The sequence below is a fragment of the Nicotiana tabacum genome, chromosome 18 (assembly GCF_000715075.1).
Source record: "Nicotiana tabacum cultivar K326 chromosome 18, ASM71507v2, whole genome shotgun sequence".
NCBI lineage: Eukaryota > Viridiplantae > Streptophyta > Magnoliopsida > Solanales > Solanaceae > Nicotiana > Nicotiana tabacum.
Genome location: NC_134097.1, coordinates 155,484,518 through 155,497,765, shown reverse-complemented (window position 1 = coordinate 155,497,765; position 13,248 = coordinate 155,484,518). Strand labels below are relative to the sequence as shown.

General features: G+C 37.9%; 1 protein-coding gene across 2 annotated transcripts; it reads right to left on the bottom strand.

The window, feature by feature from the left end:
- Positions 1-4,725: 4,725 nt before the first annotated feature.
- On the bottom strand, positions 4,726-11,377 carry LOC107818428 (uncharacterized). 2 transcript variants are annotated; one of them, XM_016644440.2, is made up of 3 exons: positions 10,795-11,374; positions 5,280-5,519; positions 4,726-5,203 (listed from the first exon to the last, which is right to left on the bottom strand). In XM_016644440.2, exons 1-3 carry the CDS (start codon positions 11,153-11,155, stop codon positions 5,118-5,120), a joined length of 687 nt encoding a protein of 228 aa, XP_016499926.1. In that variant the 5' UTR covers positions 11,156-11,374; the 3' UTR covers positions 4,726-5,117. The 2 variants fall into 2 exon arrangements, with proteins under 2 accessions (XP_016499926.1, XP_016499927.1); XM_016644441.2 differs by having other exon boundaries at positions 4,726-5,519; positions 10,795-11,377.
- Between the last annotated feature and the right edge of the window lie 1,871 nt (positions 11,378-13,248).

Below are 13,248 nucleotides of genomic sequence, written 5' to 3'. Positions count from 1 at the left end.
GGGCCAATTTATTCACTGAGAACAAATTTGCACTGAGAGGCATGGAATTAAATTATATTGCACCAATATTTGTGGTTGGGGAGAAGGTAGCACAACTACCAAAGGAAGAGGTAGATAGGAAACAGAGAAGTGGAAGCACGCTTTGATCTTGTATTGTATGTTGTGGGTAACTTGCAAACTATTGGAGCATTGGAGAGGTTCATAGCATGCAACTGGAATTACATAGCTAACCCAAATGTATTTTATCATAATGACAGATACTTCTTGGTGCGATTTAATAGCATTGCGGACCGCGATGAGGTGTTATACTCTGGCCCTCATATGCTGAATAATAGGCCAGTGATAGTCAAGGTGTGGGAAGCCGATTTTGATTTTAACAAAGAGGTGCTTAGGATGATCCCATTGTGGATCAAACTACCTAATCTTCCTATCAATTGTCGGAGTACTACTTCATTAAGTTGTATTGGTAGTGTGCTGGGCAGACCTGTCTATGCCGATGAGTGCACAACTAAGATAGACATAATTTCTTATGCGAGAATGTTGATTGAGATGGATGTTACCAAACCACTCCCAGATATAGTCAAAGTTAAGGATCCTAATGGTAAAACTTTTGATCAGCAGATTACTTATGATTGGAAGTCGGCTTATTGCTCTACATGCTTGCAAATAGGACATGTTTCCCAAAGTGTCAATATGAAGAAACAAGTATTTGCTGCACAAAAAATGGAGACAACCAAGCAGACAACTACATTGCTAAGGAAGAATCAGAATGTGGGTGCTGGAGAGGGGAATATAGGTGGATTAGAAGAAGGCCAAACTAGTAAAGCTCAAAGCCAAACTGTGACTACTCTGGCTCGGGAGATCAATGAACCAGCAGTAGGCCAAGTTTGTAAAGCTCAAGCTCAAGCTATAATCACAGGTAACCAGGAACAAGGAGAAAGGTTGGCAATAAGTTAGGGGAAAATCAGCTAGCAAGAATAACTAAAAGGGGTCGCACCAAATAAATATAATTGTGGAAAATGATTTCAGTTACTTGATGGAACCACCTGAAGGGCGAGCTGCTGCACTCCAAGATGTTAGTGGTGAGGATGGACACTGTGGTAATAGAGGAGCGACAGGTAAACCCCGACCCTAATAAATCACAATGAAGCTAGTAGCGTGGAATGTTAGAGGTCTTAATAAAGCCTACAAGCAGGCTGAGTTAAAGAAGTTTTTACAGAAGAATAAAATAGGACTCTTAGCTCTATTTAAACATAGAGTGTGGGGGCAGTTTGCTAATAGTATATTAAGAAGACTAGCTAATACTTGGCAATGGTGTGACAATCATAATACCAGCAGAGGGAGAATCTGGTTGATATGGGACCCTAATGAGGTAGAGGTGACTGTAATTGATATACACCCCCATTTCATAGAAAGCAATGTTAGAGTGAAGACTTTGAACCTTGTGTTTACTCTGACAACAGTCTATGGGTTGCATACAATGCTGATAGACGATCACTATGGTTGGAACTGAAAGCTATAGCCGACATCCAGCATGGGCCATGGTTAGCCATTGGTGATTTTAACACTATAAGAAGCATTGATAACAGGCTCTATGGGAATCCAGTCCAAGCAGCATAAGTGGAGGATTTCGATAAGTTTATGATAGATGCCAATATGGAAGAATTGAGAATAGCAAGGAGAAGATACACTTGGAATCACCGTCATATTTATAGCAAAATAGATTGGCCTCTTGTAAATGGAGATTGGATTAATACCTTGGCACACATTGAAGCAATAGCACTGGATCCTAGTTTCTTATACCACTCACCACTAGCAGTTGAATTTGAAGGGTACCCTAAAGGTGGTGCAAGACCATTCAGATTTTTTAATCACTTGGCTAAGCACCCTGATTTCCTACCACTAGTATTTACTGAATGCAATAAGCCAATCTAGAGTCTAGGGATGCAAAGGGTGTGGCAAAAATTGAATAGGGTTAAGCATGTGCTTAAGGGATTAAATACCAAAGAGTTCCTGAAAGTGGATGAAAAAGTAAAACAAATAAGGAAGCGCCTACAAGAATTGCAAGCACAAATAAGGAGATCGAGCAATCAGAATAACCTCTTTGAACAAGAGAAAGAACTGAAAAACCAACTAGAGAAATGGGTGATGGTAGAAGAGAGTATCATGAAGCAAAAGTCCGGAGTGCAATGGCTGCAATTAGGTGACTCTAATACCGCATAATTTTTTGGCTAGTGTAAAAAGTAGATCAGCTCAAAATCAAATCAGAAGGTTGACTACTTCAGATGGACACATAGCTCAAAGTAAGAGTGAAGTCATAGAAGAGATCAGTAGCTTCTATCAAAGTCAGCTAGGTTCAGCAGCCAACATGCTACCTATAATACAAGAAGACATCATGTTAGAGGGACATAGACTAAACAGAGTTCAGCAACTGCAGTTGATTGCACAAGTATCTAAAGAGGAAGTGTACAATGCCATGAGGGATATAGATGATCAAAAAGCACCAGGGTGTGATGGGTTTAACTCCCATTTTTTCAAGAAAACCTGGGACATTGTAGGTGATGAAATTACTTCTGCCGTAATAGAATTCTTTGACACCGCAATACTGTAAGAACCTATAAATTACACAACAGTAACATTGATAGCAAAAGTTAAAAATCCATTGACAGTGAGAGATTTCATGCCTATTTCCTGTTGCACAGTTCTATACAAGATTATATCCAAAATCATCACTAGAAGGATGTAGGAGGGTATGAACAAGTTAGTAGATTGTACTCAAGCTGCTTTCGTGCCGGGAAGAGTTATAACGGACAATATCATACTAAGCCATGAGCTTGTAAAAGGGTACAACAGGAAAAGCATTTCTCCTAGATGCGGACTCAAAATTGATATGCAAAAAGCATGACTCTGTTGAAATTTGAATGGGTATTTATTGAATAAATTTTATCTGGGTTGCAGTTTCCTACCAAATTTATCAAATGGGTCATGATATGTATGAAGACAGTATCATACTCAATCACTATAAATGGTAAGCCGCGGAAACCATTCAAGGCAAAGAAAGGATTGAGACAAGGTAACCCAATGTCTCCCTATTTGTTTGTACTGGGGATGGAATACTTCAGTAGACTATTAAAATTGATGGCCAGGAATCCGATATTTAAATATCACCCAAAGTGTACCAAATACAAGATTATCCAACTAAGCTTCGCTGATGATCTCTTGTTATTTTCTAAAGGTGACATAAGGTCTATACAGCTATTGGTGAACTGCTTCCAAGAATTCTCAGTGACAACTGGCCTATGTGTTAATCTAACCAAGAGTTCAATCTTCTTTGGTGGTGTGAACATTATAATGCAGCAGAGATTTTAGAAATACTGGGATTCTCAAAGGGTGAACTTCCGTTTAGATACCTTGGAGTGCTCTTAAGCTCCAAGAGATTATCTATCATCTAATGCCAACCTCTATTGGACAAGATGATAGGTAGAATAACATGTTGGACTACAAAGTTTCTCTCCTATGCTGCTAGAGTGCAATTAATCAAGAGTGTCTTATTTTTCATCCAAACCTTTTGGTCTCAGGTATTTGTTCTCCCCAAGAAAATCTATAAGCAGATTGTTGCAACTTGCCAGAAATTCCTTTGGACTGGCGAAACAGAAGGCTCTAACAAAGCTCTCATTGCTTGGGATACTTTATGCCAACCAAAGTCAGCAGGTGGTGAAAAATTCACTGATATAGAGGTATGGAACAAGGCGGCCATCTGTAAACAGTTTTGGAGCTTGTGCAAGAAAAAGGACAAGTTATGGATATTGTGGGTACATGCTTACTACTGGAAAGGGACTCTTATCTGGGAGACTACCTGCAACCAAGCTTCATGGCTGTTAAAGAAGATTATTAATGCAAGCAAATATGTAACACAGGTAGGCCTATCAATGAGCGAGTTGCTGAGTATGGACCAATTTTCTATCAGGCATATGTACCACAAATTGAGGGGTGAATATCCTAAGGTACCTTGGAGAAGACTAGTTTGTAATAACTACGGTGCACCTAAATGGATATTCACACTTAGATTGGTTGCTCATGAGAAATTATACATAAGGGACAAGTTGGCAAAATGGGGTCTACTGTCCAACCAACTATGCCCTTTGTGTAACTTAGAGGAAGAAAGCATAGACCATTTGTTCTTCAAATGTGGGGTGGCAGCTGAGATTGGCACAAAATGTTATACTGGCAGGGAATCTCTAGACAAGCAATGGGATGGAATGATGAGAGGAATTGGGCTATAACTCACTTTAATGGGAAGAGCTCTAGCGCAGAGTTGTTTAGAATGGTGTTAGCTGGAAGCATCATCTATGTCTGGCAAGAAAGAAATCAAAGAGTATTCACGAGCAATCAAAGGCCTACTAATATCATCACCAAGTTGATTGTCTAGGACGTGATCTTACGAGGGAGTATGAGGCCAAGACTGGCAAGGAAGCTGCAAATCTTAATTTTTTTATTCATGAGCCTGTATTGTTACGAGTAGCCTAGTTGACATTAGTTGCTATGCTGGAAACTGGGGCTATTTGCCCAGCTTCTAATTTTTTTTCTCTTTATTTGAGCTGTACATATCTTTACTTGGTAAATAAAAGTTTACTTACCAAAAAATATTAAAAACAACAGCAAACCTATTTCCGAAAGGCTCTCGGCTAATAACAGTAAAAATGAAGCAAAAAAAGGAAAAAGAAAGAACAAAGAAAGATATTCCTTTTCTTTCCAACCACTTCAAAAAAGGAAAAATAAAGAACAAAGAAAGATATTCCTTTTCTTTCCAACCATGTGTAGGCTGCTCTAACACACCCTATTATAGCTCATACAAGATGATTGAATGAAACCACCAACAATACAAGAATCACAGCCAAGAGACAATGCAACTAAAATACACAACTTCGGATCAGAAAAGCAGTAGCCACTCTTCACCAAAACCTTATCTCCCACCTCAAAAACAGCCCAACTCCATATCTCTTGTAAGAATCAGGTGTCGGAAATTTAACATGGGTCGTCATCTCAATGGGTTCAGAAACATACATTTATCCGGATCATCATAGCGTACATCCACATATCCACACGGCGGAAGGCCATTAGAAGACCAGCCAGAAAGCACGACTTTGTGATAATGCCCAATGCTTCCCATGCAACACCAGGCGGAAAGTGGAAACCCTACACACTGTCAATGAATTCTACAATAAGATTTACCATGTGAGAATCATAGGCAGGCCCTTCCAACTCAAAGTGGCCAATACCTTCAATAAGATGTTTCTCGACACGTCCTGCTGCACATTTAAGCTTATTGTTTAGCTGCTTAATGCTGGTGAATCCGTCTTGTGTGCCCATGATGAAGAGCTTTGGTTTGGGCGACTTTAATACGTTTTTGTGATGTTGACCAAAGAGGATCGAGGCCAATAAACCAAAAGGGTAACCAATACTTACATAACCAACAATCTGCTCGACCTGATTTACTGCAGATCCTGCTATTGGTGCACCTGTGAAAAATGTATACCGAAAATGAGATATTGATGAGAAATGGTTGGTTACACCAGCTGTACTGTCATCAGGTGAATATGCCATAAGGAAAAGTTGAACATTTATGCAGATTCTTTTTACTCTTTTTTGACAACCAACAAGTATATCCTTCCCTTCTTCTCCGCTCCCCCCTCCCCCTTTTTTGGGTGGGGGATGGAGGGGAGAGGATAAGTCATAGAGTCTATCCTCACAACACATAGTAATACAGCATAAGACAGTGAGAGAAAAGCAAACAGATGATAATACTCTCCTAACAAACCAAAGCTCTTCTCTAATCAGGAAAATTAGAAGTCCCGAATTTCCAAGGAAATGTATCACAACCATATGTTTTAGCGGCTGCTGCATTAACCGATGATACAGTGAATCTAAGTTGTTAGATAGTTATGTGTAAATAATCCTAGTCCCATATGTAGTAGGAGTAAAATATGTCATAGTCTCATATATAGTAGGAGTAGAATAAGTCCTAGTCCCATATGTAGTAGGAGTGGAATATGTACTAATAATAGGGCTCATTGTATCATTGTTAATCAATAATACATTTTTCTCCCGTGCATTCTCACATGGTATAAGAGCTTCAGTGAAAAAATTATCGATGTGCATCATTCCAGCGATATCCGGGAAGAAAGATCTCGTCGCCGTGCAATTTTCCGGCAACTTTGTCTTGTTTTGGGGGTTCATCATTGCAACAGTGGTACTGCGCATATATCAGTACCACCACCAAATCCGAAACCCTAGTGCGACCAAATCCCAGAAATTCCAGTTCCATCAAAATAAAAAAGTCAGTCACCATGCGTCTTTCCGATTGACGACTCAAGATTGATTTGCGTTATCTCCTCATCGGTAAGTGTTGTGCGGAAACCAATACTACCATCTTATTCGGAAAAGTCAGGCGACAAAACCCCAATCAATTGCTCCGGCAGAAAGTCCCTCACAAGCCTCCACGCACCGCCAGAACTAGGGTTCCGACAAGCTACAATAACTTTTCCGGCCTGTGTGAGCCATTCCAGCCACATTCTAGCAAAACTTCTTAAGGACAACTTACTCGTCCAGTGATTCCGAGCCTACCCATATAAATTACATCAAATTCTGACAACTTCTATTTTTTCCGGGTAATTTCCTGTTTTCGGTGGTGTTTTAGAACCTATTTTGTAATTTTTCCGGCGGCCTTTCAGCCAACTTCTGCTTATTAGCAACCACTTGGTTTTGTTGCTCAGGGGGAGTCTAATGGCCTTGTATGTCGAATGATCATCTTGCAAATATTTTCATAAAGTCACTCATTGGTCCTTGTATTAGTTACATATGTAACAAGCTCGGTACATATGATTTGTATGCACCGCCTTGAGGGGGAGTGTTAGATAGTTATGTGTAAATAGTCCTAGTCCCATATGTAGTAGGAGTAGAATAAGTCTCAGTCTCATATGTAGTAGAATAAGTCTCAGTCTCATATGTAGTAGAAATAGAATATGTACTAATAATAGGGCTCATTGTATCATTGTTAATCAATAATAGATTTTTCTCCCGTGCATTCCGACATAAGTGATAAATTTTTGAACAAATTGAATTAGATGATTGGAGAAAAGCTTAATAAGATGTAACTAAAGGAATTATTTCATTGTAAGGGTTTAACTTTTTTTAATGATTTTAGTTAAGATACGTTCAGCAGTTGTTTTGCTTTAAAATACCAAAGACCCTCTATCTAGTTGTTGACCAGTGCAAGTTGGTTTCTTTATGAACTGTTGGCGAGTACCGGAAAAGAATCCAACTACTATGTTTCTTCAGCATCTTTGAAACATCTTCTCTCGGAGATTTATAAGTAGTTTGAGAAGAAGCCAAAGTACTTGGTAATCTGCTCAAATAGTATTTGACATGGTATATTGGAGAATATGATAGAGAGACATGACGTTATTGCTTATCAAAACCAATGCAGTGAGCAGTTACATATGTCAGATAATCCATTGAGAAGGGGTAGTTAGGAATAAAACTAATGATGAAGATTATTTAACAAACGACTTTAATGAGAAGATTGTATGTTTGTCATATCGAAGGCATTTCAACACATGAATTAATAATTTGGCAGTTCTGCTTGATTTGCCAAAAGTGAAACGATAGGCAGCCTCTAAGTTCTCCCTCTTTAACTTATTCTTCTTCCCGCTCTTCAAGTTCTCTTCCTACTTCTACCACTTGAAACTAAAGAAGTGATGAAGTTAACCTAAAAAAGTGGTCTTACTCTCTCCTCCATTCTTCTTTCCACCTTCCATTACTTAAAAAGACAACTTCAATCTTATAGTGAATAGTCTTACAATGTCCTACATCAAAACAGGCTTGAAAAGAAGACTATAAAGGACCAAAGCTTTTGTTCCAGATATGTTCAAACTTGGTTGGCTACTCACCTTGATTTCACTATTCGAAAACACGATGAACATAGTTCAAAATGAGGAGATTAGAGAGAAAAATATGAGAGGATTAGAAAGCAGTGAGTTTAAGAAACTCCCTTCTTCCAAGAGGAAAAGGAAAGAAGAGGAAACAGTATGAATCATCACAAAGCAACAAAAAAAAAAGGAAATCCATCAACACCAAAAGGAAATAGGGAAAGACAACTAAATAATTTCTGACATAACAATTACTTCTATTGCATGCATTTCTGGTGGCGTGGAGCAGATGACAAGCAGTTGAAGGAACAACTTTCTATAATTAATCCATTCTCATAAATGAAGTTACCACATGGAGAATGTTATGGGGGAGAGAGGGGGGGAGTAAAACATCCAACACCTATGGCAATAATAGTGGCAACAACAGAAAATAACAATTATGGAACATGAGCAGCAGCAATACGTATTTGCATTAAGCTTGGATGTCAAAGACGCTATGTATCTGCAGCATGGAGCTCTCAACCTTTTCTTAGATAAATACGAATGGAGCTCTCAATCTTCTTGGCCACAAATTAGAACAGGAAATTATTTAAGGAGAGATAACGTAAATGTGCTTGCTTTAGGTCAACCAGAATCCTGTTGAAGTAATCAAGAATTTCAGCCACTAATATAAAATAAGAACACCCCTCCCCCCCCCCCCCACACACACACCAGCTAGGGTTGGAAGCAAGTAAGTGTTTTTTCCGTGTAAGTTTAACTTTGGCCATAGCAGAACCAGAGTCTAAGCACAGTATTTTAACATCACATGCATTTCTAGACATCAGGAATGCCAAGAATACTCCTTTACTTAAAGCTTGGATGTCGAAAGACGCTGTGTATCTGCAGCATGGATCTCTCAACCTTTTCTTTGATAAATACCAATACAGCTCTCAATCTTCTTGGGCACAAATTAGAACAGGAAATTATTTAAGGAGAGATAACGTAAATGTTCTTGCTTTAGCTCAAACAGAATCCTGCTGAAGTAATCAAGAAGATTTTCAGCCACCAATATGGTGTAAGACCCTGGGACAACAATTAAAGTTGGAAGGAAACAAGTACTTTGCCCTGTAAGTTTAACTATGGCCATAGTAGAACTACGTGAAGTACGGTATTTCAATAACATCACATGCATTTCTAGACATCAGGAATGCCAACAATACTCCCATCCTTAAACATAAGCCCTTTAGGACTGCATGGTTTTCTAATGCAAGCCGATCTTCTTAATGGCCTTCAATCTCACTGGTCACTGGCCTCCAGTGACATTCTTTTCTTTGCCTCCTCATTATTCATGCAGACTAAAGTTTTAATATTTGAGGTCCAAACCAATTTAAACCATTTATGTCTTGATCAGATTCATCATTTTAGTTATTACTATGTCGTTGACACCAATTAAACCATTAATATCAAGATTAGCTCCTTCGTTTTAGTCATTAATGTCATTGGCTGCTTTGTTACAGCTGCATTTTTGGAAGAATTTTTGTTTGGAGTTCTTCTATTAATTCAATGTGCTGCTGTTCTGCTAGAGAGGGAATGATGGAGTGTGTTTACAGCGAAAAGGCAGAAGAACTTTAGAACTCAAAAGAGGCTTTCTAGGAATCCCATTGACAGCAAGCAACATACATGTTGAAATGAAGAAAGTTCTCCCTTTATAGGCAAATAAACATCGACAAACTAAAGGCTACAATATCTTTTAATCTTCAGGCTACAATCCCTTTATAGGAAAAGCGTGAAAATTTACCTCCACTACTGAAACCATGAAGCAGTTACCTATCAAATGCAACTCAAAAACTAACTTATATGAATCCAACTTCTAGGAAGCAACTTATATATCCTTGTAAACCAACAAATTCAATGCATCAAGCTGTTTCTATGCTACTTACAAACTAGAGAATTTGGATCAATTAAGTCTACTAGAAAAAAGTTCAGTAGCTACTCTCTTAAAGTTATATTAGGAAATGCATCTAAAAATCAGTGAACTGGCTCTATTCCACTCTTATTTGGAAAAATACAAAGATTACAATGAAAAACATCAAACATATTTATTAAACAGATAATTTAGAGGCAAACCCCATAATTCCAAAGAACCATCTATAGCAAGTTATATAACTCTATTTTCATATGTCCAACTTTAAGTAAAAATTCTTTATACTGGGAGCACAAAACAACAACAACAACGATGACAACCCAGTGAGACCCCACAAGTGGGGTCTGGGGAGGGTTTGGTATACGCAGACCTTACCCCTACCCCGAGGGAGTGGAGAGGTTATTTCCGATAGACCCTCAGCTCAAGAAGACGAGAAGAGACAATATATCAATACCATCAACAGAAACTATAGAAATAATAAAGCAAAACAATAACCAGTAAATAGGGCCTGACATTATGAAAAACGGAAGAGTAGTAAGAACACAACATTAACCACTAGAAGTCTAAGAAAAAATAGTATCCGACTAGTCTACCTCCCAGGGGCAGATTTAGGGGGGCGCAAGGGGGCCCGAACCCCCTTCACCGAAAAATTACACGTATATATAAGGTAAAATCTATTTTTTACCTTTATATATTAAGTTTTGAACCCCCTTGACACAATCCAAAAGTGTAGTTTAGTGGTTTCAAAATCTACGTAAGGTCATGAGTTCAATTCCCACTAGCTACAAAAAATTTTTTTGAACCCCTTCGTGGAGATCCTGCTCCGCCACTGCTACCTCCTAACCTACAATCCTAACGGTCGACCTCCACAACTTCCTTGATAGGGCCACGTCCTCGGAAATAATGAGCACAAAACAATAACTCTAAAAAAATCCAAACTTCAGAAGGGCAAGAAAAGAATACCTGCAGAAGAACCTACCAACAAAATCTTATTGACAGACAGATTTTCAAGTGACCATTTACAAACAGCAACCACATCCTTAATTTCCTTAAACCCAAAAATAGAAGGTTTCCCAGTTGATCTTCCAACACCTCTCATATCAAAGGTCACAGCTTTATACCCTTTTCTTGACAACCCATTTGCTATTCCTCTTAATAGACCTTGACTACCCCCTAATATCGAATATGGGTGCACCAAAATCACAACCCATGAATTTTCTTCTTCTTCTTCTTCATATTGGTTTGGTTTGAAGAATGTGGTATGAAGTTTAACCCCATCACTAGTTTCAACTGTACAAGAATCTATAGTTGGATTTGTTGACATTTTTTGATGACTTGGGAGAAAGGGAAGAATCTGGGGACAGGTATTGGGTGTTCGGTTTGGGGGGTGAAAATGAAGAAATGGAAAAGTGAAGGATCAATTTCGCTACTTTCGGAGTTTTTTCTCTAGCTTCTAAAAGGTTTAGTTTTAGTCCTATAGTTTGAGAAAGTGAAACGTAGCCCTCGAAGTTATACAAGAGTGGTAAATAAACTATGATTATTCGATAAAACTTTACTCTTTATTTGGGAAATGAGGAAGGTTAGAGGAATGAAAGGAAAAGAAAGAGAACTAATTTCCTTTGTGTTATTTGTGAAAGGATAGAGAAAAGCTGATTTACCTTTTTTCTAGTTTTTTTTTTTTGTGTATGTTACGAGTTCAAACTCTTTGAGAAAGAATCTAGCTTATTACAAAATCTTACGCCTCTAACGCTAGAGATTTATTTATTGTGAAAAAGTAATTAAAATTTTTAATTTTGGTAAATGTTAGTAGATTGTCTTTAAACTCAAACTATATTTTTCTTCTCTTTTTAAGTTTTGACTGATGTTTTAAAAAATTTATAAAATCTTAGTGAAATCTCATCGTATCATCCTGTAAGTTGTAAGTGTGAAGATAAAAAGTGAAAGATAACATAATAAAGTAATCCAATAATTCTAATAGACTTTTATATCCTTTAATGGATAGGATAACCCATCCAATGTTAACATATAAAACCTTAAATCTTAAAAAAGTTATTATAATATATTTACGTAATTAATGTCTTTAATTTTTTCAGATTTAGCTCTTCATATTTTTATAAGTGTATTTATTCCGGAAGTTACTTTTACAATTGCAATGCTTTTTAAATGATAGCATCAAAAAAAAAAAAATCTAAATACTAAACGTTGAAAAGTGGGACAAAATATTGCCCTCTAAAACATCATCACATATAACAGTACCCGTAGAATATAGAAGTTGAGGATAATGGTGTACTGTGGGCCGGGCCTGAACCGGACCGGGCCCGCATTCCTAACGGGCCTGGTGGGCTGGTCTTAACGGGTATTTAAAGTCCGTGGCGGGCCGGTCTTCTTAGAAAGCACACGAGCCCGGGACCGCTAAGCCCGGGACCGGCTGGCGGGCCTGGGTCGGGCCTAACGGACCTCGCGGGCCTAACAACTAGTTTTTATTTAAAAAAATAATAATTTAAAAATTCCAACGGTCAAAATTTTAAAAGTAGCCGTTTGGGCTGCAATTTTGACCGTTTGGATGTTTAGAAAATAGCTATTTGGCCTCCAAACTTTATTTTAACCCAAAACTTTATATAATTACACTTTTTCCCAATTCTCAACTATAAATACCCCTCATTCTTTCATTTTTACTCACCAATTCATCAATCTCTCTACTATAATTGCTTATTTTATTGTTGAAATTTCGGGAAAAATTGTGAAGTTGGTGAATTGAAGTATTCAAGTCTTCAACGATTTTCAATTTTCAAGAAGTTGTTCGGCAATTCGGTAAACGCGTTCTAACTCTTAAGTTTTAATATTATAGTTTTATTTAGTATAATTATAATTAATATGGCATTTTATTTGAAAAATATTTTTGGTAGTAAGGGTAAAGCTAAAATTGGTGAAAGTAATGGCCAACCTACTACCCTTCCCCCGGCTCCCCGACCCAGACCTGGTAGACGTCCTGCTGCTCCTATTATTCTTGATAGTGATAACCCCTGTTTTCAATTTTCCGATAGTCAATTTTGCCATAATGTTGCAGCAAGTCAAAATCTAGATGATGAAACTATGAATGTTCTTTATCCTAATGAAACTATCTTTGAAAATGATGAGGAAAATAAGGATGAAGATGAAACCCAACCGGATTTAGATGATACACCTACTAGTCCTGTTAATAACCCAACTGATGTACCGTCCGATCCACCTGTAGAAACCCCTAGTTTTAATAGACAACCTTCTAAACGCCTAGAAACATCATTAGTTTGGAATTTTTTTTCTCAAGTAAGGGAACAAAATAAGGCCAAGTGTAAAACATGTGGGAAGTTACTAGTGCATAAATATACTGGAGACAGTAACGGCACAGGTAGTTTGACTAGGCACATAAAAACACAC

Coding starts and splice junctions, on each gene's coding strand:
- LOC107818428 (XM_016644440.2), bottom strand. CDS start 11,155: ATGTCAACAAATCCAACTATAGATTCTTGTACAGTTGAAACTAGTGAT. Junction 5,520..10,794: donor GTTGGTAGGTTCTTCTGCAG/GTATTCTTTTCT, acceptor CATTTTTCACAG/GTGCACCAATAGCAGGATCT. Junction 5,204..5,279: donor CGAGAAACATCTTATTGAAG/GTATTGGCCACT, acceptor ATTCATTGACAG/TGTGTAGGGTTTCCACTTTC.